The sequence below is a fragment of the Silurus aristotelis genome (assembly GCF_946808225.1).
Source record: "Silurus aristotelis genome assembly, chromosome: 23".
Lineage (NCBI taxonomy): Eukaryota > Metazoa > Chordata > Actinopteri > Siluriformes > Siluridae > Silurus > Silurus aristotelis.
In genome coordinates, this window is record NC_139596.1 from 13,887,929 (window position 1) to 13,915,371 (window position 27,443).

Sequence of the window (27,443 nt, forward strand, 5' to 3'; positions counted from 1 at the left end):
AGATAGAGAGTAGACCCTGTGTTTCCAATTACATAACACTATAAAGTTTAAAGTGGCTGAATAAACAGTTTGGAGTAAAAGTAGCATGCAAACGTTTCACGTGCAACTTTAATCAACTTTTTTTCATAGCATACATGTTCTATATTTTTTTTTACCTAAAATCTAGACACATCATAAGCAGTAAACTTTAACCAAACAGCCAGAAAGTATCAGATAAGCATCTTCTCAGCCAAGCGAAACTGAGCTAATATTAATGACGCACTTATCCCAGAGAGACCATTTCTTTTCTGTGGGAACAACTGTGTACCCAGTTCCTTCAGTAGATCGATTCACGAGGTAAAAATATATGACAAACATAAAAAATAAATTAATATGAACAATTTGAACAGTTTAACATACACATCCAAAATCAGCTGAATCTTATTGTACTGTAGGCTGAAATGTAGGCTACATCGTGACATTGCCCTTATGTAAAACACTGCCTTAATGGATAACAATGGAAGGTATTATTCTTATTCTTCTGATAAATGTAGATTACGTGTTATTACATTGCCTTTATAAGCCCTGCATTGGTAGATAGTAATATATAAAATGAGTACAGTTTATAGCATGCTGTTTTATAAAGCATGGAGTCTAACAAATGTTCAAGAATATGGTTAGTTTTAAAATGTGGGTTTCTGCACAGTGCTTTGGTCAGTGGTGTATTTCTGGCATTTCTAAACACCAATAAAGCAGCATTACACTCACAGATCCTATCATGTTTACGGAGCTACTACATGCAACCACGATCTTATTTAGGCTATACGTCAGTGGTCAAATCAGACAAAGTGTGTATGATGGATTGGTTGAAATCATTTGAAACACACACATTTTACATGGCTTTTTTTTTTTTTTTTTTTGGCCAAACAAAAGCTCCCGTGTGTTTCTGCTCTTGTTCCTGATAGCGACTCGGCGACTATTTTCAATTCAAAAAACCCTCAACTTGAGAAACATTGAAGACCAAGAGCAGTCAAAGAGCTATTGTCTCGGGTCCTTTGGGGTAATCAATCAAAAAAAAAAAAAAGCCGTCTGGGTTCTACGTGGTCTTAGCACCGTTTCAATTCAGCTTCATTGCAATAGCTGTTCACATGGAAGCAAAATAAACCTACATGATCCAAGCTTCGTTTAATAAAATTGCATTTGTCTAATTGTTCTGCGGGTCGGAAAAAGAAATAAGACGGCGTGATTTTTACCGTGCATTGATGAGGCATTCGAGAGAAAAAATCTAAACCCTTCAAAAAATCCACCACATGGTACGAAATCAGTCCTCAGCATCTCTGCTAAGCTTTAGAAATAAAACGCAAAACTTTGCGCCCTCTTGCTCTTAAACTTTACATATTTATGATGGAGCTTAAAGCCAATCACTGAGATGCATAAAAAAAGAGTCCAGAAATTGGTTGAAAAAGTCTGTATTCAGAATTAGTGAGAAAAAACAAACATCATTCTTTTTTTTTTTTATCTTTAGGGAAAATCCATCATTCAGCTGAGAACCAAAGGTAAGAGCACTCTCCATAGAAAAAGTTCATCTCCTAAAGACACACCAGACAAATCCATTAATACTGAATACTGACTTCAGGCCTTCAGGAGAAAAATCACGCATCATTTAAAGCCCAAAAACGTTGATAACTGGAGTGCAGATGTGCACGAACATACAACCAGGTTTCTTTCCCTATATAGTCTTGTTCAATGATATGAGTCTGAACACGAATTTCTCACCGTCTTTGTACAATACATCACATTTAGTGTTCCTATCGACCGGTTTACACGCAGCAGCGTCCATTTCCCAGATTGATCACGCATAACTGAAACATCCGTATACAACAAAATAACATTAGTATGTGGTTTTGGAGGAGATTTTTCTCTTTCTCATCTGCCGTGACAGGCAAGTCTAGTCTCTTTATTTCTCTACAATGCTTTTATCTCTCTCTCTCTCTCTCTCTCTCTCTCTCTCTCTCTCTCTCTCTCTCTCTCTCTCTCTCCTCTTTTAAACAACCCCCTTCAATCCAGCCTGGGAAAATATTAAACATTAATGTGCTGAAGCAAGCATAGATCTTTGAACCAGTCGACAACGACGTCACACACTTCGTATTTCGTGGTGTTTCCACCTAATATAGAGCTGAAGATCCGAGCAAAAAAAAGGGTGCACTGAATAGAATATTGACCCCAAGTACAATCATGTGGCTGCATTTGTAACAAGTCTCATTCATCTCATAAAAATGTGGACAAAACCCATTAGAAGTTGCAGCTGGAGCAATTAGTCGGAAGTATTACAAAAATGCTTCATGTCGTGTGGTTTAATTAGGCACGTGTGTGTTTAGTGTTTTGAGTAAAGAAATGTGAAGAGTTGTGCAATAATATTAATAATAATAATAATAACAATAATAATAATAATAATAATAATAATAATAATAATAATAATAATAATAATAATAATCGACCGAAAACCCGCCATCAATGTAACATCTAAATAACATGAACCACATGAAATCTGCTCAGTGAGCCATGGTTGCCTATTTCTTTTTTTTTTAATAGTATAGTCACCATCACACAACTTCATCAAGCGACCCTTCTGCACAAACATATCATGAATTTGAGCAAAATGGAAGCAACAACCGATTAAAAAAAAAGGAAACAACGAAAATATCAAGACAAAACAAACAAAATGTATTTTTGAAAAAATGATATATTAAAAGTGCTTTTTAATTTTCCATGTCTTTCCTCTGTGACTTGATGATTGACTCAACACACGCACTCACACACACGACCAAGGCGTCCTCTCCTTCAATTGTCCATGAGGTCAGTTTTGCCGCAAGTTGCATGTCCATAGAGCATCAATTGGGGGAAAAGTTCAACCATCAGTGATATTGTCATAGCGATTAGACCGTTTCTTATTTGTCTAAAATTTTCTTTATTTTTTTTTTTTAAATGTTTTTAAATTGTCACTTCAATTTTAATTCTTGGAGAACATAGCTTCAACAACATATATCGCACTCGGTATAAGAAGCAAAATGTTATATCAAAATCATTAGTAGAGAATCACAGAAAAAAACTGGTTTAGAACCAGAAAAAATACAAAACAGAGATACACAGACACAGGACATTTTCTTATAATTGCTTGGGAACGTTAATCTCCCGCTAAGTTTTGATTCATTTTTACTGCGCATATGATGTTCTTCAATTTATCTGTACGTATTTTGATTTTTCTTTCTTTCTTTTTTTTTTTTTTTTTTTTTTACAAAAAGGAAAATAAAGACTAGTATTTTACAAAAAATGGAGAGTGTTCTTGAAGATGATGGTGGATTTACATAAGGGTTAAGTCCAGGGCTTTTTTTTTTTTTTTTTTTTTTTATCTTTGTACATTACGTATTCCATTTCGGTCCAACAAAAAAAAAGAAAAGAAAAGAAAAAAAAGTCTTCCAATGTGATCAGAAACGAGGTCCTCTAATATATATATAGATATAGATATAGTCTTCTTGAAAGGAGGGTTGTAGAGTTTTGGTCCTTTAGTCTCTCGGGTTTTGTTTTATTGTTTCGCACGCTGGGATCATTGAATGGACATGTAGGGCCAGTTGAAGCTGCTCCCGGATAGCAACATATCCCTGATGAGGGTTTCAATTGGAGTTTTACCTACCAAGCGAACGAAGAACAGCTGCTCGATGACGGATGAGGAGACGGTACGCAGTGAGGGCAGTCGCAGCAGCAGCTTGCCGAAGCGACTCGGCTGGTTCGGATACTGGCTCCTCACATACTCCTCCAGAGCGCATTGAGACTTCTCCTGCAGGCTCTCGATGTGGGCTGCATCCGACAGGCCGCAAGCGTCTGATCGCACGACAGCAAAAAAAAACATAAATAAAAAAAAATAGAAAAGAACAAAAACATTGGGTTATTATTTTTGCATCGGGGACGTTATTGGAAAAAAAGAAGCAACCCCAACCTAAACCCCATCATGCATCTTCAGTGTGTCTGTCATATAAATAAACACCACCTCTGCGCAATTCCCCAAGAGTTGCCTGCACGGTATAGACTCTTAAATCAAAGCAAACAAAGCCTTGTGTATCTTTATCAATGTGTCAGTGTTAAACCTCGGGTTTACGGCCTAATGGAGAACATGGAAGCAGGCGGCCATGTTTTTTTTTTATGGTGTAAAAATATGGAAATATCTTAGCCAACTATTTTTTTTTCTCCAAAGACACAGGTTCTAGTAATAACGGAGCTAATTACTTTCCAGATGTTATAGACTCATTTATTTCCTATTTGTTTGTGCTCTCCAGTGGATGGGAGAAGAAGCAAAGGCGAGACAAATGTATTACTCTGGTTTTAGTCGAACTCGATTCAAACTCATAACACGAAAATAAATAGAAACCTCCTTAAACATGCTATCCGACAGAGGTATCTGCCTCAGTCACTGAGCATTTGTGGTTTCGTGGAAAAACCAGGCAGATTAAACGCTACACGACCTGCTCAATTCAGTTAAGCAGCGACCGACAAAACGTACACAATCCAACAAGACCAATTAGTACATACTATCACAATATGGCGGCTGAACAAAGGAGATTGTTGCATGATCTTTATTTCGAAATGAAAGTATTGTACAGTGCAGGCAAAAGGACTGCCACCTATACAGCATTACTGAGATTGAACCTAATTACACTGGACTCCGGATCAGTATTATGACCTTTTACACTTTTGAACTGAGAAGTTCAGACTAAAATCTCTGATTAATGAAACCTCAGGCTCAGGCAGCCTGAACAAACATCATGACTGTGGGCCTACAGTGTGCAATTAATCGAAAGACTTAAGTGTAAGTAATAGCGCATTTGTTTATAATTTATGGTTTGAACTCAGGAAGACTCCACACACACACACACACACACTCACACACGCACACACACACACACACACACACACACACACACACACACACACACACACACACCCAAACCTGCTGGAGAACATATGACACTTTCTCCTGCTGGAGTAAATACGTAAATACGACAAATTCGGATTGAACACTTTATAGCGGGGCACGTTATTATTTTACACTAGTCTGGATTAGGGGGTTATAACAGCCCAATGACACATTAAGTCATTTTACTCAAACTAACATATTGACTTGTGCTGTTTTCTTACTTTTGATTTAGTTAAATAGAAATCCAATCCAACTCGACCTCAGATTTTACTGTGCAATACTGTGCACGTTTGTTGCACGATCAGGGCACAAAACCCACGGAGAGCAACACTCTTCCAGAATGGTAACTAATGGTAACTAACATTCAGGATGACGTCATTACCAGGGAGACTAAAGTTGAACACAGTCTTAATAGTATTGATAATAGACCTGGTATAGAAGCCTATATAAATCTTAAAAAAAATTTTTAAGAAATAAATAATAATAAATTTAATACCCTAAAAAACGTAAACACCAGTAACACTGCCTGCTATTGAAAATTACGTCAGGCTACACAATGCTCTTAAATCGGGGTCTATTAAATTGTAAAATTTAGCGTTTAAAATGACATTTTAGACAAAATCGCGATGGCACGAGGAATAATAGTGGTGCCCATAGCGAGGAATTTTTTTTTTATATCAACTGCTGCACGTCACTGACACTAAGCGACAGTTTGGCTAAATGCACGGAATGAAATATTTCCTCTGTGTGCCCGCTTTGGCCGACTATCAAAACATGTTTAGCAAAAGGAAAAACACACGTCTCGAGCTTCTTACTTGGTGTTTATCGTTCGATTTGATGTAATAATAACAACATCATTAAATATTCTTATGCTCGGTTTTGTGAGCAAAATCCAAATCTGCAATTAAAGTGCATGTATAAATACACCACCAAATACAAGTCAAATCTTTGGACAAGTCAAATCTGTTTTTACTTTGGGCAAAAAGAGGATTATCTGATTTTTTTCTTTCTTTCTTTCTTTCTTTCTTTCTTTCTTTCTTTCTTTCTTTCTTTCTTTCTTTCTTGTTTACAAAAGAATGCCTCACGTTTTTAAAAATAATAATATTGTGCAAATTAATGGCAAAATAATTGATGATACCAATATAAAGGTCATTTTCTAAACATAAAATAAATCTCGGTCGACTGTTTCGCTTTACACACATCTTGCGTCTAGTGAATTTTGAAACGGAGCAAAATATTGAAAACAACAACAACAACAACAACAACAACACTGTTTTGGTTTATACATGTTCATGCATGCTTTGATTTATACGTCTTTTTTATAATTATTTTTTTGTCATCTCTGAATGCGAATTTCTGGACTGTACACAGGACTCCACCATCATTAATAAACAGTCGCGAAATAGAATAATACCAGGAGAAATTACAAAACGCGATCATATGCGCTCTTGGTTGTGCTCTTATGCAAATCACGAGTAAAAATAAACACTAGTAAATTACTATATCATAATGTAGCCTTAAATATTGTTTTTAGAATGACGCTGTGCGATCGCGTGCGGGGGTTGTATATTATATACCTAATCCTAATCCTAATCCGCCTGCAAAAATGCCTCTTATTATTATAACCTTCTGTTTGAAAAAATGTACAATTAGAAATACTCGAGTTAATTTCTAGTCCCGGATGTACACCGTGCGTGGATGCGCTCGTGATGTATTTACAAAATACAGACTGCTCTCAAAACCCTTAAACCAGCACGAGCGCCTGTCTGCAAACCTACATAGCCTCGTAGGCCTTGTATTTTTCTAGGACAAACACTATCCCTTTCTCTCTCTGTCCTTTAAATATGCAGGCCTTCTCACTCACCTGACGTGAAGAGCACGATGGCTTTGATGCAACTGTACTCGGCCGAGTCGACATGCAGGGCCTTGAGTTTCTCGACCTGCTCCTGGAAGATGCGAATGTGATCCATGAAGGCCACGACACGGTCGGCGGACATGGGCGACGCGTGCAGGCCGGCGGCGGCGAGCAACGGCGCCACGTGTAGCGGCATGGAGCACTGCGCCGCGTTTAGCACGAACAACTCGCTCCATGTGAGTCTGAGAAGTGACACCTGATCGGTGATCTGCAGGTCGGGAAAGAAAGGGATGTTCCGCGCCCATTCCACTGCACTGAAGAGGAGGCGAGCCGCCAGCTCGCAGATGTTCTCGATCCCCATGATATTATTGGGCTGCATGCACTGGCTGCCGTACCGGGACGTGGGGTAAGGCTCGGCACGGAGCAGGAGGGAGATGTATCCGGAGAGGTAACAGTGGCCGTTCAGAGGGTCCCCGTTGGTGAGCGCGTACTGGCCTGGGTTCGGCTGGGTTGGAGGCATCCTTCCTCGCTGAACCGCTGACAAAAAAAGAGAGAGAGAGAGGAAATGTGCATCCAGAACTGAGAAACATCATTTGTGTAGATTTGTGTTTATTACAAAAAAAAAAAAATTATAATAATAATAAAAAAGTTGAGGAGTCTACCTCTAAATAATCTGTATTTACAAGTGACATATGGCAAGTGTTCTCTAGTGTATTTACTGCAACATTAGTTTATAAAAATATATTTTTTTAATACTAAAATCTGGGCTGTATTTGAACTGTTCGTAGATTTAAATAGAGCCTCAGCTAAGATTATAAATATTAATGCTCAATTTTGAATTAATGTCCCTGCACAAAGCTATACGTGAACTCCCAATACACACAGGCACGCGCACACACACACACACACACACACACACACACACACAAGACACACACACACATACACACACACACATGAAAAACACGATGACAAAATGATTTTTAATCCAATATTTATATGACTAAATGTTAGCCTTGATGATTTACACATAGCTTTCAAAGACCCTGATCGTATGTTCAATCCGCGCTGATCTGTTCTACACTGCAGTGTTTTAACAGTTCAAACACCAGGGGAAAAAAATTACAACAAAAATAAATATACATGTAGGAATTATTACTATACACTGGAGGTGTGAGACAAACTGTCTTGATTTAGCTTAGCTCTCGGCCTAGGACGAATAGTTTATGATTATAATCCTCAGCTACAATGATTTTAGATTACATTCGAATCTAATGTTAGTGAGAAGCAATAAATCGGACTAAAAATACATTTGTTGAACAGAACATGAACGTTCACTACAAGTTCATATCGCTTTGTTCATATGCTTTATATGCTTCGTGGGACAGGCCTCGAAACACACACACACACACACACACACACACACACTGAACTTCCTTCAGTAATAATACAAACCGCGCTCTCTATGCACATTGGTAAAGTAGGCCTCTATAAAATCGTGTATATTTATAATAACTACATATGCTTTAGTCTAATAGAACACACACACACACACACACACACACACACACACACACACACACACACACACACACACACACGCCAAAGACTTAAGGGATAGCTGTTACATCTCGTCTAATTGACTGACTTGAAATGGAGGCATCTAGCCTATGGGTCTTACACTGAGTAAACAAGATGCTTTCTGTTTGCCTGGACGTTGTGTATTGCATGATGGATTTGTCCCTGTTATTCTGGCAGTGAAATAATAATAATCATAATAAAATAATATGAATTGTATTCTCATCAATAATAAATCTAAATGTCTTAAATGCTGAGTATGATCTTTTCCATAAGACGCTTCTATAAGACAGTCTGCTCAGTGTGATCGTGTGCTGTGCCGCATTTAAGAAAAATATAAATATTCACCTTCCCGCCGCATGCCCACTTTTAAGCACTTCTTGAGCCGACAGTATTGGCACTGATTGCGGTGGTGCTGGTCAATAGGACAGTTCCTGTTGGCACGGCATGTATACGTTAAGTTCCTCCGGACACTCCGCTTGAAGAAACTTTTGCATCCCTCGCAGGTGAACTGGCCATAGTGCTTGCCGCTCGATTTGTCTCCGCAAACCACGCACTCGATGTGCTGCTGGCTCTGGCCTGAGTTCTGGCTGCTCTTGTCCCCAGCCGTGCCCGGGGTGGACGGCGCTCCCGGCTGGCTGGGTGTCTGCGGGGTGTGCGGTGCCGCCGACGCCGCCTGCTGCTGCTCCCTCGCCGGCTGCGCTGCGGGGTTCGGGCCGCTCGCCGCTCCTCCGGCCACGTCTTCCTGCGGATCGCGCCAAACGCTAACTACCATTGCCATATCTCGGGCCCGGAAAGTGCTTTCAAGCGAACCGGTCGCTCGGACGTTGGAGCTTCTTGCAAAGGGGAGAATCGCGGTGGGAAACGGCAGCGCGGAAGTCAAACCGGAGCGGTCAATCTCATGGGAAGAAAAGAAGAAAAAAAAACAAGAAGAAAAAAACCTAAAAACCTAAAACAGTCGATGTACTCAAAAACAGCATGCGAGGAGTCGCAGGGATACAAAAAAGAAAAAGAAAAAAAAAAAGAAAATGCAGCCGATTAGGATATGCAGTTATCGGGAGGCCAGTTCCAAGGCAGCTCGCAGTCAGCCATTCGGGAGCCCCGGTCGCGTAGAAGAAACGAAGCCAGACGTAACGGGAATCAGTGTTTTTTTTCTTTTCTTCTTCAAATATCTTAATAAATATTCTTCACATTGACGGTGAAAGAAAAAAATGTCAAAAACTCGCGATCGGCTCCGGGATCCAAAGTGCAGTGCGAAATAAATCCCCTTCTTTCCCCCTTCTCCGCTCCTTTCTCCGTCTTCGTGGTTGGAGAGAAGGAAAGACTGAAGAGCGGAATTCTCTATCTATGTTCATGAATAAAGCTCATCTGGTCCAGCAGAAAAACAACGTCGCCCGAGAGTCTATTGCAGTTTCACCTCTCCAGTCTGAACGGAGCGAGGATAAAGAGAGAGAGAGAGAGAGAGAGGAGGAAGAAGAAGAAGAAGAAGCAGAAGAAAAAAAAAAAACAAAAAACCCCACAACTGATAGAATATGCAAGAAGCAGGAGAACCCCAGCAAAAAAAATGAATGCGTTTTAACGGGAGGACCAGTGGAGCAGCGTTTCCGAAACGGAGATCTGCGCGAATGTCTGTATATAGTGAACTTTGACACTACTATTGAAACTGACACGTTTCTATGGAGATCGCTGCGCCTTATATGGTGCTCGTGTCAAGGAGCCAAGAGAGGGGCTGCTGGCAACTGATAATCAAAGGCGACTGACTGGTCAGAACCCTGCATGGAGGGGGGAGAGAGAAAATGGGAGGCTAAGGTTAGCCAAGCCTCCTTCACTCCATTGGTTAGAGTCCTCGCTCCTTGCTACCTACGACTGGGGGGAGGGAGGAGGGAGGGAGAGAGAGAGGGAGAGAGAGAGAGAGAGAGAGAGAGAGAGAGAGAGAGAGAGAGAGAGACGGGGTGGTGGTGTTGGTGGTGGAGGGAGGAGGTAGTGGGGGTCTGACGAGCGCGATTTCCATTGCGCTTCTCCCCTGCGCCGCGATTTACTTTGAAACCCGATTAAAATGCACCGTCTATTGTCGCTAAAAAAAAAAAAAAAATAATAAAAAAAAGAGGAAGAAAACCCGGTTGCGCCGGGTGAAAAGCGCGAGCCGAGCGCGAGCAGAACGCACGCGAAAATAAACGCGAACGGGGGGCTCGAGACGGAGCCCCTGAAAGTTTTCTGGGACGCTTTGTTACAAAGCTGCAGTCTCAATCAAGCTAGGGAGAAGATGTGTGAACAGAGTGTGTGTGTGTCTGTGTGTGTGTGCAGCAAAAAAATAAAACATTTAAACGCTCAACGCCACAAAATCACAGCAATAAAATTCACACGTTCGCCGTGCAAGTTCTCAATGAACGGTACAAAAACAAAAAAAGGTGAAGTAAAAGTACCGGGATGCGCTCGAGCTGCTCCAGTTTGGTCCAGTGTGTGTTGCTAATGGGATGCGAGATCATGATAGAGAGAGGGAGTAAAAATCGGGGTCGATAGCCTCAGACACACGGGCCGAAACCTCATGTTTTGACACTTAAAGGGTGATTTTTTTGAATGCTATTGTTTACCGGGGTTGTTTTATTGATCCAATAAGGGCGAAAGTTCGTGCTGAAATGGCAAAGCATACCGGCTTTTTTGGTGCATGAATACTGGAGCGTGCGCTTTGGTTCAGGCTTTTCCAGGTTTATAATGTCTGGATCGGGCTGCCATCTAGCGTACAGTAGCTACACAATTACAGGGAAATAGCAGGGAATCATTTATTGTTAGCGGGGATTTTACAGGACATTGGAATGAAACTCTTTTTCTTTGTAAAAAAAAAAAAAAAAAAGCTTTATTTACGTTAAAAAAAAACAAAAAAAAAACATGGTTTTGTTTTTCAGGAAAATCAGTTTGGTGTGAAACCCATTTGCTTAAGAAAGTTATTCAGAACATTTGGCATAAGTTCGGAAACGTTGTAATGAAGAATCTTTTATTTGATCTCTATTATGTAAATACTAATAATTTCAAGGAGCTCCGATCTAAAACATCAGATAAAACACGAGTACATGCGAATTCAGGCGAAACAGTAGTTCGGAAGTGTTTGAGAAAGATAAAAACACCGCGACGCGGATGTGTGTTTTGGAGAGAGAGAGAGAGAGCGTTTTTGCGCCGAGTTTCCAAATCGTCTCTTCTGTACGCGTTCCGCAGACGCACCGCTCTGCCCTCTGTCCTCTGGAAAAAGAAGGTGAAACGAACGGGATTAAATCAGACAAAGGGCAAACTTCTGTAAGTGTATCATCAAGATTTTACTCCACAGACTGGGAACAGAGCGAGGGAGAGGCGAGAGAGAGGGAGAGGTGCAGCGAATGGGAAGGCAAGGCGCAGGCTGGGAAACAGCGAAACACGAGAAGAGAAGAGGGAGAAGAGGGAGAAGTGGGAGAAGTAGGAGACATGGACACCGCGGCAGAGACACCGCTGTATTGCGACACACACCGCGCCCTGGACCTCCGCTCCTGTCACAGAGGTAAGTCAATTCAGTCCTTGATAAATCGCATCATTGACTACACTCGAGTCGCAAAATCGCTTCGTCGACATCTCGCGATTAAGACTAGGAACATGCACCGAGTCTGAGTGGAAACCTGAAGCCTCGTATGCAGGTGAAAGCAACGACTTCAGAGTGTTTCCGTGCGCAATTATTGATCAGGGTTTGCTCCCCCCCACCCTCATGTCCCTAACTTTATTTACTGATATTAATACATTTATATCGGATTTGATTCAACATCTGTACGCAAAATCACCTTTTATAACTCACCTGTGAGCACATAATGAACAGATCAATAGTTGGTTTTGCTTTGCGCCAATGTCAATGGATTAACCGACGGATCGAGAGATCTAGCAGAAAGAAAAGTTGACCAAAAAACAAGTTGCATGGAAGTGGTTATTAAAACACTGGTGTTCTTTTTTTTTGAGCATACATGTCTTTTAAAACTCATACTATCTTTTGGTAAAAAGCATCTTAACAGAACATTGATGTATTATTATTTAAATATTACATTGCGTTATTAATAGATTATAATAAATAAGTATTTAGAAATAAATACCAAATGTGTGTAAGTGATTAAATAACGTGAGGAATACATATAAGCTTATGTTAATAAAAAAATACAAATCAAAGCGTTTAAATGCTGCAAGAGCTCATCATTTACGACATGGCTATTGACTTAGATTTGATTCATAGAGATATTAAAGCAGATTTAAAAAAATGATAATGAACAAATACAGCACCAGAGGCCACTATGTCGTGATGCGTGCAATGTTTTGTCTTGTTAAAATGCTGATTATAAATCTGAGACTAAGAACTAGTTAGATGCAAGTAAACACCCCATCATAAAATATGCAATATTCAATTCATTTGTTCTGTATTTTAGGAAGAAAAAAAAATGTTCACATGCACATTCATTCCGCAGCATGTCGTCTAAATTCATCAGCTCTTAAAGGTAATAAAACGCCACATTTGATCGTGACCTCTTACTAAGTGAGCAGGAAAGTAAATATACTTTGCTAAACGAGGGAAAAGCTCTTTAAGGACACTGAAGACACTTCATGGACTTTGGATGGCAGCATGTAGTGAAGAAAAACTCAAAGATCTAAAAATACGTTTTTTACTTAATAATTTACATTTATTTTGAATTCCAAGAAAGAAAGCATTTAAGATCATTTTAACTGTCACACTAACAATATTATACATATCCCTAAAACAAAGAAACAAGAAAATTGTTCATTAAAATAATAAAAAAAGGTTATGATTTTATGTCATGCATTCTTTTAAATGATTTAATACCACATTTGCAGAGAAGATAGTGACTAGCAAGAACATCTTCCAACTTTTCATATATATATATATATATATGATTGATCATAGGTGATAGAAAAAGATAAAATGTTAAATTACACTACATTAGTAAGAAAACATAAATATAACTGGCTCCATTACAGATCATTGATATATATATGTTATTAAACGAAACCAAGTGATGCACAATGTGTAAATATACAGAAATACATATAGTATACTGATATTTATAAAAATCTATTACAATTCCTGTATAATATACTTATTGATCAAATGATGTTTTATGCATTTGATATATCTTATATTTAACAATTCATTAATCACTCAAATAATTGACTCCATTTATATGCAATGCACTTTTTTTTTTTTTTATTTCAATCACAAAGTAGTGTTGAAAATATACTACTATTAATAAACAACACCCCAAAAGTTTTCGTCCATTTTGCTGTAAATAAATGTACGACGCTCGCGCCAATTATTCGGATGCTTCTCTTTGCTGCTTTTTCCCTGAACAGCCGTTTGGAGGGGTTTTTGTCGCTTTGAGTAGTTTGGAGCTGAAAGGGAAGAGGAGGGGGCTTTTGTCCAATTTGATCCCCTAACTATTTGAGGAGCTCAGATTGGTGTGAAAGGGACGAAAAGGTCACTCGAAATCGCCTTTTATCCGCTGCCGTTTTTCTCCATGGATCAGCAACTTTCAATGGACATCATCTAATCGCTCTTAATGGAACGCATAGTCGTGAGAGCCGCAAAATATCCAACACTATCTTATAGCACACCACACTTAAGGGTGCAGCAGGCTATAGAGCAAATCCACTCCTGGTTTATGATTAGCATTATTAATATTATGATGAAAGGCAATAAATAAATAGTGGACCACGGTGAAGTTAAACGCGCAGAAACACAGTGCCGTAAGCAAAATAGAATCAATTTGTGAAATTATTCAGTGATATGATCTTTATGGGAAATGCACGGCCTGGGCATGTTATAGGACCTCGTGCATTAGAGGGAAGGCAAAAAACAGTTTTCATAAATAATGCAAGTGTGTGTGTAGAACTATTAAACTATCTAACTATATAACTAACTAACTAACAAAATTAATAAATAAATACCGTCGGGTTTTTAATCATAAAAAAAATCCTGAATAATAATAATAAAAAATAATAATACCATTTTTGTCATACCCAACTCTAACACAAGGCTTGTTAGAATAAACTATAATATACTGTAACCTGGGTTTAAATCTATATAACACAAATATTTCTTGCTTTCATATCAAAATCATGTTTTGCACCCCCAATTGATGCTGTACTACTAATACTAAATAGCTTCATTGTTTTTTAAACCGTGGTTTATTTTTTTACTAAGTTGCTGACCATAGCATTATTTTTTTACTTTTCTTTAATTTTTTAATTTCTGAATAAGAATCTCATCCTGGGCAAAGTGCGTAGTCTGAATCCCACCATTGTAAACCTGGTTCAAGTTCTCAGACATCCATAAACACAAACTGAAAAAAAATTGGAAGTTGATTTATTTATTTATTAATAAAAGTAAGTTTGTGCCTGGAGCGCCTGCATTTTCAGATCGCGTGTGAGTGTTGTGCTGGAGGTAATGGCTTTATTGCACACAAACCATCATCTATTTAGGGCACATGTGCTAATTGCGTTGGACGCACTCACAAGACCATAGAGATCATATAGAGTTAAAAACAAGCCTAGACCTACAACAAATTAGGCTAGGTTACACCTCTGTGGTTCACTAAAAACAACAACAACAAACAAACAAAAAAAGAAACAAAACAATGGGCATGTGCACCATCCTGTGCAGTTGCAGTGCGACCATGATACTCATTTGTATTTGTAGATAAACCTTTGGATAGGATGCGTAAAGGGAGAGCAAACAGCAAATGGCATTAAAATCGATTGCACTATGTTGTCTATCATCTACAGCTTATTTTTTGAGGAAACAACATTTATTATTTTCTAGATTAATCAGCAGTAATCTACACATCACCCCTGACTGGATAAAGCGACGATTTGAAGCCAGGAAACCAGCAGTCTAAACCCTGTTCCTGCTTTGCTATTTCTTGGGAAATCGTGCAAAAGTGCTGGAAATCAGAACCATGAGCTTATTTGAAGTACACTCGCGGTGGTTTAAGCGCAAAATCCGCAGCAGAATCGCGAGCGCACATTTCTAGTGTATTGATAACTTAAAGCGGATGGGGAAAAAGCTGGAAGAGAGGATTTAGCTGGAGAAACGCGCTCTCTCTGGTGAGACGGTGCACATCTCCATAATGGTGGACTTAAACCAACACTCAGCAGGCACTTAATTGGAATTTTGTCTGCCTGAGCCAGGCTTCATTTCTAAAACAACAAACAACAACAACAACAACAACAACAACAAATATCAGCTGAGCAGTTTCAAGAGCAAAAGCAATGAAATTGTAAGTGAGAAAGTAAAAAAAAGAGTTTTGTCCCACTGCCTACGCAGCATGGATTGTAATTACCACACACACACACACACACACACACACACACACACACACACACACACACACACACACACACACACACACACACACACACACACACAGCAATTAAGCAACTAAAATGTATAAGGTAATGTGTCAGCAAATATTGTTTGCCATCTTTTATAACATACACCAAAACACTGCAATGAATATTCTCATGATTGATATTAGTATTTATTTTGAGCAATTACATCTAATATAAAACATTTGTCATTTTAACTCTTCTAATATTTACCTAGAGAAAGTTAACCGTAATCACTGCTTTCTTATGCTGCAATTTTTTAAATCTAAAAGCACTATTTTATCGATGCCACTTGTAATAAATGAATGCTGTACTGTAAATCGTGCATGCTCCCTTCCTCGTGCTTGTCTGGCATTTTTACCTGCTTGAACTGATTGAATATGATTGCTTTAAAAAAAACTTTAGTGTACAGTATATGCGCTGAACACAGCGTACACGCAAGGAGTAGCACACAATTATTTATGTGTTAATAAGTTGTTCTGATTTCCTGACAGGTTTGGCTAACAGTGAAACTTGAGCAGCTGCAGGTACGTCTATACACACATGCCCACACACAGCGCAATAATATCATAATAATATCAGCAACATAATTCCACTGTTTATGCAGTATAGGATATTTTTTACGCCCTGGGGCAGTGATATTTCTCCTCCATGTCTACAAAGCGAGCACTAATTTTCACCTGGTGACTTCTATAGAAAAGCATTATTGAATTAGATATAAAAAAAAAGTATTGTGTGCTGTATAACATTTGTGTGTGTAGACTTGGTTTTATTCGAATTGTGTTAGAATTGATGTAACACCATAGAGGTGTAGCAGTGATTAAAAAAAAAATGCTCACACTTGTCATGTAGTACTATGCATTGCACTTGCATTGGTCTTAACCACCGAATGTCTATGTATTGAGAGAGGGGCAGTTGAGAATGTCAGTTTTCCATCTTTGTCCATCTTGTCAGTATTTGAGTGAAATCGTCCCTCATCATTACTGCCATGCTGAAATGTCATTTTTTGACAAAGCGACTGACTAAGTGTGGGCTTTTGGACACACTTTCTGTCATTCTTCGCATCTGGCAGGCAGATGATGGAATTTGTTCATGAAAGCATGTGTGTCCACCCATACGTTCTGTTCCTGCCTCTGATTTCAGCATGTTCTTCAGCACGGATATTGAAAGCTTTGGTCACATGGCTTAATGACAGCTATGTTAGTTGCTGTCTGTTATCTTGTTATGAAAATGCACTAACCTCATTAACCCTATTAATAAGTATGACTGTATTCTTTCAAGAACATACATTAAATATGTTTGAATTTAGAATGAATATGTTTTGTGCAGTCACTGCTGTGTAAAAGCACTACTTGTACTCTCTAAATGATCTGTTTTATCTGTCTGCCATCTCAGACATTCTTCCAGCGGTATATATCCTAAGGTCGTGAAACTGAGGCTCAAAGATTCCTAATGTTAATCTTACAAAGGCAGAGGAGTTCACACGTTCACAAGAAATTAAAAACTTTTCCTTTAAGGGAACCGTTCAAATGAAACTCTTTTAGAACTCGTTGAAAAAACTCTTTCCCTAGCCGAGCGTAAACCTTTCGGAGGCTGAAAACTCCGTATAGAAAAGAACCCCTTGAAGAAGCATATTAAGAACGAGTACAGGCGCGAGCACTGCAAAACAAACACAGGAAGTGCTATGCCTACATCTCTGTTTATGCTCTGTCCTTCTCTCACACTGTACAATGTGTGTGTCCTCTTTCACCTCTCTCTATCAGCTCTATCAGATCTGAAGAGGAAAGAATGCGACCGTCATTCCTAAACACACACATTCCTTTAGGCTAGCTTTATAATACTCCTGTCTGAAACATGCATTGCATTTTAATTTCAAGAACACAAAATGTATTCACAGTTGTTTTTTCTGGATGTCCTGCATAATAACTGGACATGTATTTCTATGTATTATATGTTTTGCTTAACAGTGTGTGTGTGTGTGTGTGTGTGTGTGTGTGTGTGTGTGTGTATATATATATAATTATATATTAGAAAAAAATTATATATAAGAAAAATACATACATGCATTATTATTATAATTAAATAATTATAAAATTATATATAAGAATAAAAGTGATTACATGCATGCATATGTGACATCACAAGTGACATTTTTGTGTAAAAGATTATTTTTGCTGCTTTTTGAGATGCTGCTTTCTAACTTTGACTATGTTTATATACACATATTTTTTTATCTAAGCTTATGAAGAAAGTTCTATACATAGTAACTAAATTAATTTTTAATAAAAATACAAAGGCGAAGAAAAACTTGACAAACATAAAAGACATGGAAAGAAAAAAGCAATACGAAGCAATAAAAATCTAATTAAAACATAAGAAAAGGAAAGTAAGTAAGAATAAAGATAAATTAACTCAGCCACATCTTTTATTATCATAATCATGACTGCACAGTATGTGGCTGCTAAATATCTCCTCATATTACCAAATTATAATTGGCTTACTTAATGTTCACTGTTATCGTTTGATGCTAATGTCATGTCTGGCAGAGCACAGAGCACAGAGCACAGAGCACAATACTGCTTGGTCTGCCGTTATGTCCTGCGCATTTCCTTCTAGGTATTTGCAACTCGCCCATACCAGCGTGAACAAAAGCTATGCCTCTTCATCTATCAGAGCACGGTTAAAGGTAAGTGGCACCCCCTATTAGGATGACAAGAAAATTAATGGTACAGTCTGTCCCCTGGTTCTGTATTACTTATTTATAGGTTAACACCTTTTCATTGCTTTAGGCATGGCTGTTACAATTTTAGGAGAGCACAGGTGAACACCATGTACACCTAAGAAACATGAAAACCGATATACAGTGTATTGTTAATCTCTATTGTTAATCTCAATGCTTCTGTGACTGAGACTTTAGTGTATTTGTACAGTACATTTCTGAAGGAAACACCATGTATTTGAATTAAATAAATTGACCACAAGCGTGTGCATCTTGTCATTTTCTTTTTTTCCCCCCTCATTTCTGGAGTCTGCCTTTGTCTGATATCACATGGTTTATCGAGGGCATTATTGTGTACAGCTCTCAAAGGACCAAGATGCTTTCCTTTGCGGATCACGTGGCCCGATCATGTGTGTAGTTATGAATTTCTTATTGGCTGGCAACAATTTGGCATGTATTAGTGGATTTTTTTATGGGCTGGGGTGGGGTGTCTATGGGCATAACCTTTGTATAGGAGTACAGCTAAGCTTTTAACCATTCGTCCTGATGAGAGGACCACAGCCTTAATTTTGTGGGTGATGACACCTGCCCTTTTCAGCAGGCTGCAGGAGAAGCCATGGGAATGCTCGCGTGCAACAGAGGGTCTGAATATTGGAACAATGTGCGTGAATGTGCTGCCACATGAACAATGCAACACCACATGGTGAGGTGATGGTGGGTAGAAAAGAGATCGCTGTTTTCAATGCCCACCCCCACTGTGATTCCCCTCTCTCTTTCTCTTTCTCCTCCTGTATTCCCCTCCTCTTTAGTGGACCCTCCTATAAATCTTTTCTGTCATACCTGTTTTTTGTACAGTGTGAATAAGTAAACAGCAAATCCCAATGTCCTGCCTTTATGAGGACACAGCCCAGTAGACACAAGACTTGCTAGATGCAGGATTATGTCCTGCATCATGCAGTAGCTGTATTTATAATCTGTTTTCATCCCTCTGTGTTCACACACAGGACTATGGGGTTGCAGCTGTGTGGCAGCTGCCTTTACTGTGTGTCTAGCCTTGTGTGGATCTTGACTAGTAAGTCTATGTGTATGTGTGTATGTGTTGTGCCAGAGTGTGTTGTGCAAGCCCTGTCCCTCGGGGCTTTCTCCCTGAGCCCAGACTCTCTGATTCGGTGTGTAAAAGCGCCTCTGAATGATGGATTACAGTGTCACCGCAGCCTGCGAAGGATTAATTTGTTTCATTGATTTCTCTTTAGGCAGAAAGCCAGCGTTTGCCGCTTCCCACCTCCTTGCCGGAGACTCCCAGCCGTAATAGACGGTAATGGCCTAAGACAAATCAACCCGTTTCTTGTAAAAATAGCAGCAAATAATCCCTGACTTCAGGTCTCCAAAAGAAGTGGAGAGGCGCTACATTCTGAAGGCCTCAAAAACACACATGAACCTCATGAGAAGGCTTGAGCAATGTCTCAACAAAACTGTCTGGAATAAGTCTGGAATACTTACAGTTTTCGACTCAAGATGGATTGGTAATGATCATCTGTCTGACTTCTCAGGTTAATCCCGGTTTTCCATCACATGATGACTCAGGCATGCAGCAACTTAGTCTTTTACTGTGGTTTAAACTTTTACTAAACTATCTTCACAGTAACTACTGGTATTAGGTATTTCACTCTCTGTAAACTTAATGGAGCACTAAGTGTATCATATGGCAAAAATCCCTGTGAATGGAAGTTTGCGTATGAGTGGGCTGTCTGGAAGGATGTGGTTGCTGTGTGGCAGACCTGGGCAGGAGATCAGAGTGGTTATAGTGCTCTGGCCATGGCGCCCCATGTGCAACCCTCAGGGACCTAGAAACACACACTCTCTCTCTCACACACACACACACACACACACACACACACACACACACACACACACACACACACACACACACACACACACACACAAAGTAAAATTATAAATCTTACTTATATTATTTGTTGTTACCATGAAGCACAGCCAGGGGGTTATGTGACTGGTCATAAATCTCAACAACTCAAAAAACTCTTATGCCTATAAATAAGGACAATTTGGACCCACTGCGTTGTGAGGTGGAAAGTTCGGGAACGAAAAGCTCCATGGTTCCAAGAAAAAAGCAAAAAACTATTGCAAACTTTGAAATAATGAGTCTAATATCTGAATTGTTGGATTGTGGTCATGGAATATACAGTATTTAACATTTAAAGAGGTCTTTGAGTTTATACAAAAATGACAGTATATTTTTATATACAGTATATATATATATATATATATATATATATATATATATATATATATATATATATATATATATATATATACACATATATATATAAATTAAACTTTGCAAACAGACTATATTTGTTCACAGAAAAAGCCCTCCAGGAAAAATATAAGAAAACTAAGCACAAGTCAATTCTTCCTTCAATCCAGTGATCTCTATTCCCCTCTGATAGACTGAATGTACTTCAGTTCTGATGTTGTTGGAGGATTAGGTAATCTCAAACACGATATTACTAGCTACTGGTTTCTCTTTCACCAGGTTGCTGCTGTCAATTGGCATGTTCCACTCAGGGAAAACAATGGTTCTCAGGGGTTCTTACATCCTTAAGTGGCTCCAGAAAAGGTTAGTCATCAGGTAATTGTCCAGCTCTGGTCGGCTTATCTTAATCACAGTGCTTGAGCTACAGCCCAAGTCTCTGTTATGAAAAAGCTAGTATTGTTGAGGGGAGGGGCAGGCAGGCAAAGGTTTACTTTTTCCTTTCTTTTTCTAGCCTCAAATGATGTAATAGTTTGACTGCAATTCACAAAGAATAGGTGAATAGCTGCAATGTTGAAAACCAGAGAAGCCATTCCAAAGGTGAAAATGCTACAGGAAATACAATGGGATCCAAGAGAAACAAGCAAGGTGAGGAAAAAAAATATCATTTTTGTCATGTTTTGTTATGTGCATTGTTAGTACACTGTGGAAAAAGTGTTTCATGGGAGCGGGTGAAGGCTTTGATGCATCAGCTGCTGTGTCACCGCTAAAGAGAGATGAGATGCATAAAGCATCCATAAAATGATGTTCATTTCTTCACACACTCATTCCTTATGGGTGACAATGTTTCAAATAAACTAAGACAACTTGCTATAGGCTATGAATTCTCCACATTATTATTCACATACACATTATTCATATTTAGCTTGCTGGCATATACAGTATTTTTTAAACACTATATATGGAAAATAGTTATATAGGGACAATCTGTACAGTGTAAAGTGCCACAGTAAATTGGTTTCAATATTTTTTTATAAGACATATTATGAGTTAGAATGATGAACATTTCTTACTATATATATTACTGCCTGTAGCTCTAAACTCAATTGTTTGTAACTTGTCAGAGAAGGTTGGTTTGTTTAAATTCATAGAAATTTGCATTTATTAGATTATTTTGCAAATGAGATATAAAAAAAAAACATGCCTCATGCTTATATACCCACAAACATCAAATTTTATGTTCATTCAAATTTAGCTTTGACATATTTATAGGATCTTGTGTTTGTAGCGGTTGATAGGTTGATAGCCATAAAAAAAAATTGCAAGGCTCTATCAATAACCCTGATGTTCAGACCTGTACTGTATAGAGCTGTAGGTCAAATTGATCATTTTAGCAGACGCATATGATATAAGGTCTGACCTAGAGGCCAAAAGGTTACTGGACAAGCTCTTTTTCCCCTCCAACCCATTCCCTCATAGGTTTATTTGATGGCAGCCATGGCAATTATTAAAGTATACTTTAGTCTGGTCTAATGGACTTGGGGCAAAGAGCAAAGCCTTTAAAATGGGGGCCAAAGTCAAAGGTTAGCATGGCTATATGACTGACTAGGGAGTGAAATGAAATACAAGGGAAACTAGACAGAGAAAAAGAGTTGAAGATGTACACATTGATTCTACACAATATCACAACTTCTTTTCTGCGATATCTAGACCATTTCACGTTATCGTATGATACAATAATGTTGATAAAGTCATTCGTGTGCAAATACGTTAGAGACTTTGTTGTCCAAAAAGTCCGTAGTAGTTTTTAAAAGCTATTAAATATGAATGGTCAAGGTCAGGAGGGTCACTCAGCGTTTAATGTGGGCGCCACCGCCACAAGTAAAGGTTAAAGTAGAACTACATGGTGCCAGAGAAAGGATGACAAGATGAGTCCTATTTATGCAGCCTAGCAGGAGTGATTTATGAGGGGAGATAAAGGGAGTGATGGGTGGAAAACGCTCTCTTTTTCAAATGCCATCAGCTTCTGTAAATTCACTGCTTACTTATTCCATATCCATCACCCTGTCACTGGGAATCTCCACTCTATTCCTTTTGATTCAATTACTAAGGAACAGCAGACTGGTACCGTTTTAACATGTTAATTTTTTCTCTCTGTAAGAACTTTGCTTGTGGCACCATTTTGAGACTGCGGATTTGAAAACGAAAAAAATGCGAAAGCTCTGGATTTGATGCTTTAAACACATCAATTGACCTATTACTAAAAATGGATTTATATTTTAAATTGAAACTACACTACTTAAGCATATACAATCTATCCTCAAATACACAGCAGCAAGCCAACTTTATTCCAGTGAAAATTCTTCCCAGTAGAGAAGTGACTCTACTCTTTTACACCTGGCCACACACCAAGATTACGTTAGTGCATACTTAGTGGGCGTAAAACAATCTAACAATTATTACTCTGAATAAAATCAATGCTTAGGGATTAAACAGTAAAAGCAGAGGAAATTCCTACACGCCTGCCAAAAAACGGCCTTGGTGCTCCAGTCAGAACTGGGACGCGTTGTCACTGAACAGCAAGGCCAAGAACATTTGTGAGCATTCGGCCCTTAAATCTGAAAACCATTCTGCAGTCCTTCTGTAACAGCACCCTGGTGGCTAAGACCCTGGCTAAAGAAAAAAAACCGAACAATCTTCGTTTGAACTGTTGTCCAAGAAGGAAACATGGTCTAGTGCAGCACATTTTAACCTGAGTCAAAAGAGCTATTTTCCTTCCCTTCAATAGTAATAAATTTCGTTTGTTCCTTTTTATTCTGCTGTTATTTCTGTTTAGCACAGATCAAAGAGGGATACAGAAAATCATACAAGCAAGGACATCTTACCCAGCCTTGTAAAAAGACTTTTAGTGACAAAAATAGCAGTCAACTAATTTTATTTCAATATGTCTTCATTCACCCCCTTCATTCACTATCTATTTGTAGTGGCATGCCCCCCTGTCATATTAATCTCTATTCATATTTACCATGGGACATTTGAACCACATCATCCTCCATTGGGGGAATGTGTATTCATCTAACACTGACACCACAAATCATCATCAACCATGACAGAAACAGGCATCAGCATAGCCCTTTATCATATGAAATAGTCAAGGGGGAACCACCTAACAGGTCCCTGTACAAGTACTATCAAAGTTGCAGCCCTGTGAAATGCATGTATTTTTTTTTTTTTTTTTTACTTGTCTTGAAAAGAATATATCAGTGAATTTGATGTTTCGTCTAGACTGGCTCAAACATAAAGATTGATGTATTTTATCTGTGAGTGAGAAAGATTTTATCTCCGGTTTGAATGCTTCCTTCTATACGCAGACAATCACTCATGGCTGGTTTGAAACAGAGAATTAAACAGGCTGCAGGTTTGCATCAGATCACCAAAGCTCTATGGTAAAATATGATTTCATCAATAGGTGTGTAATCAATAGTGCAAGCCATAATTATTATAGCCTCTTGTATCAATAAAGCTGTCATGCTTGGTCTTTTGGCCAAGAGCAAGGTGAAAACAAAGCTGGAACAGAATAAACAGAAAGAAATCAATACGTTTGCGCTATTTTAAAAAGGTCATGGGTTTAGTCTTGTACTGTTTGTGTCAGGTACTTAGCTTGATATCTAAATAGACAAACATTTTGATAGATTTAATATAAAATAGACATTGCGCTTCAAAGCACTGAAGTCACATCACTTGATAACACCATCGGAATGAAATCACTTCAGAAGGAAACAGAATGAACTATGATAAACTCAAGAGGACATAGAATAGACTTATACCCAGCCTACCTTCTATACATTTCATACAATACACACCCACACACAGTTATATCAGGGCTTATGTTTCATAGCTCAGACTCCCTTGGGACAAGGCGGCCACTGCCAATAACACTTAAGATCTCAGCGCAGGGAAAGTAAGAGCTTTTATTACCACTCATCATTCATGTAATATCTGGCAGCATTTGTGATTACAGATCAAGTGATTGACTAACTAGATGCTCAGCAGCTGAATTACGACTAGGCTCTACCGTCTACTCAGCCGTAGAACATCTACGTTCACAATAATTCATTCTTCCTCTTTTGAATCGGAATCACAAAAGCTGCAGATGAACAAAAGTTTTCTCATGATGATGTGTATATGTTAAATATGGATTGTGCATATATAAGAAAGAGACAAAGAAAGATGTTGATACTCATTAGGTATCAGTACAAGTGAGAAGAATTCAGACAGAAAGGGGAAAAAGAGAAGGTAATTGGCCTAATGAGGTTACTTATTAAAGCAAATATAGTTTCATTGACCCTAGGATGAATCACTAGAGAGAGCACCTTCTTTTGGCAGACAACACAGTGCCAATAACAGAAGTAGCGCTAGAAAGTCTCCAGGACAAGGCTCTAATATTTTATTATACTAAATAAACATATACAAGAGTTGCTGTTTGAACACTGTCACCATGATTACGTCAACTAGCATCCCATAATCATGTCACTCTCTACAGTGTCCTGACAGTTCTCCATGAAATTACTCAGCAAAGATTTGACACATATGATATCAGTACAGCGAGCCTGACTTGCAAGCAGGTCTTGGTAAGCACATTTTAATTTTAAAACACATAAGCAGCAAAGGCCTTCGATATCCAGGAAGAAGAAACAGTTCATCCAACAGACACCCTGTTTTCACAAAAATCCCCACATTGCGTTGATTCCTATTCCTAGTTTCTCACAGAGCCATGTGCATTAAAATATACACATGGGTGTGATTCAGGAAGCGAGTCTTCCAACAAAGCAACATCTTAGTGTGAAATGATTTACAAGAGGGCCAAAGCACATATCTAGAATGGTGCACATTTACTGTGGCCACTGAAGAAATAAAAATAAGATAAACGCAAGTCCATACAACTGGCTTAATGACCGGTATGCATCTGCTATTTACCCTGCTATGTTCAGAGATATAACCCACCGAAAGTTAAAGGTGGGAGATTTTGTTTAAGTACCTGCTGAATGCAGCTGAAATGCACACGTGTTTGCAGATCCAGATAGTTTGATGCAAGAGGCAAAACACATTTATAAAATACTAAATTGTTTAGAGATCCATTCAAGGTTATTGAGCCAATGAGGCAGTGTGCTGGGAGAAATGTGTGATGCTGTTCTACAGAGTTACATGGAACAAAATGGGTATCATCTTCCTCATCACTAGCTACCAAACAATCCAATTGTTTTGGTCCCCCTTGGCTCGCCCTTCACACCCTATTCATCTCCTGGGACAGGGATGAGCTGACAGCATAACCCCACCTTTATGAGACCTGTATCACTTTGTCATGCCATGCTGCATCCTGACACAGAGAGGACAGTCCAAGTAGCAATCCTAAAAAGCATGCGTGCAGTAACAGTGCAGTCACTGCCAAGCACAGCCCAAAAGCAAATCTGTTGGCGATCTACACAAAGTTGAATCTATAAACGGCGTACAACCTTATAAGCTCCTGATATGAGCATGATGTTGTACTTTTTGTATTTTGCCGATTACTAAATAAGGTTTTTCTAGGGTTTCATTCAAACAGCAGCACCATTCAATAAAAGGGAATCATAAGTTATTGAAGTGAAGATGCTACATAAGCCTGTACACTGTACCTGTAATTGCACTTTGTCAAAGGAGTGGACCAATAAAAAAAAAAAAGTGAATCTTTTTGCAATACCAAATTCTCCCAAAGCAGCACAGATACAGTAAGACATTGGGAGGAGGACACTTTCCCAATCTCTCTGCAAAGAATTAAGATACTCACCACAACATTTCTCATTCCCCCACACTATTAGAACATTGAGTATGTCAAATGAAACCCCTGATCAGTGAGAAATCATAAATGACATTTTCCCAGGTCAAGTATGTGGACTCTGATCTTCAGAAAGTCTTGCTGAAAAAGGTGTGCTGGCATTCATGTTGGACCATATAATTTAGAGGGCTCACACATCCCAAAAATATTAATCAAAGCCTGCTGTAGGTAGCATTGGTCACTCCTCACTTTTCTTGTTTCTCTAGTTTGATCCAGAATTTAGGGGAGTGTCTGGAGTATCAAATGTTCTCCCAGAGTGTGAATGGAATCCCTCTGTTTTCCTTAATTTCCAATACCGATACTGTTAGGTGAATTGGTTACACAAAATTTCTCGAAGTGGTGAATAAGTGTGGATGATGCCTAGCATTGTAACGGGTCCCCTTATCAGTTCCGAAAATCCATTGCAACTCAGACCAGGATAAGGACGTATCTGAAGATTAATGAATGCTACATTGCATTGCAATTGACAGCAAAAGGGAAAAAAATGCAATCTTTTTTTCTAGCATATTCAATCCACTTATTTCTTCAGGCAAAAAGGTATCCTAAGGGTATCCGTCTCTTTAAAGCAGGTGGTCTAGACACAACTGATTAAGGGCACTCTGGTTTAACTCATCTGGGTTCAGACTGATTCCAAGTGGCAGAGTCATCAGTTGCTCCCCCTCACCTCTTCACCTGTCCATCTTATACCCATGTCTGTCTCCAACTGGATGCTGTCTGGATGCAGGAAGCAGGTTGTCTGTTCAGATCTCCAAACTGCACATGCAGACAGCTGAAGGCCTACTTGCTTCTTTC

The 27,443-nt window shown here is 38.8% G+C and overlaps 1 protein-coding gene and 2 long non-coding RNA genes across 12 annotated transcripts in view; 1 reads left to right on the plus strand and 2 right to left on the minus strand.

Moving 5' to 3' along the window:
- Window positions 1-2,545: 2,545 nt before the first annotated feature.
- On the minus strand, window positions 2,546-10,152 carry nr2f1a (nuclear receptor subfamily 2, group F, member 1a). The gene is made up of 3 exons (XM_083527631.1): window positions 8,730-10,152; window positions 6,813-7,340; window positions 2,546-3,858 (listed from the first exon to the last, which is right to left on the minus strand). Exons 1-3 carry the CDS (start codon window positions 9,160-9,162, stop codon window positions 3,584-3,586), a joined length of 1,236 nt encoding a protein of 411 aa, XP_083383757.1. The 5' UTR covers window positions 9,163-10,152; the 3' UTR covers window positions 2,546-3,583.
- Window positions 10,153-10,951: 799 nt separating this feature from the next.
- The window catches only part of LOC310718697, a 118,969-nt gene continuing 102,477 nt past the window's right edge, over window positions 10,952-27,443 (minus strand). For 7 of the 10 annotated variants that reach the window (XR_014531221.1, XR_014531222.1, XR_014531223.1 and 4 more), the window contains one exon: window positions 20,283-20,369. This is a non-coding gene — a long non-coding RNA (uncharacterized lncRNA). Of the gene's footprint in view, window positions 11,616-15,174; window positions 15,597-20,282; window positions 20,370-27,443 lie in introns of those variants that run through there. The other 3 variants (XR_014531218.1, XR_014531219.1, XR_014531220.1) reach the window with 2 other exon arrangements.
- LOC310718699 lies at window positions 11,607-19,862 on the plus strand. Its single transcript, XR_014531229.1, has 4 exons — window positions 11,607-11,907; window positions 16,280-16,312; window positions 18,402-19,576; window positions 19,758-19,862. It is a non-coding gene; the product is annotated as an uncharacterized lncRNA (long non-coding RNA).

Bases quoted from the DNA above. Each gene is read 5' to 3' on its own strand.
- nr2f1a (XM_083527631.1), bottom strand. From the start codon at position 9,162: ATGGCAATGGTAGTTAGCGTTTGGCGCGATCCGCAGGAAGACGTGGCC. The intron at 7,341-8,729 runs GTGAATATTTAT...TTTTTTTGTCAG, and splicing joins AGTGGGCATGCGGCGGGAAG to CGGTTCAGCGAGGAAGGATG. The intron at 3,859-6,812 runs GTGAGTGAGAAG...TCGTGCGATCAG, and splicing joins CATCGTGCTCTTCACGTCAG to ACGCTTGCGGCCTGTCGGAT.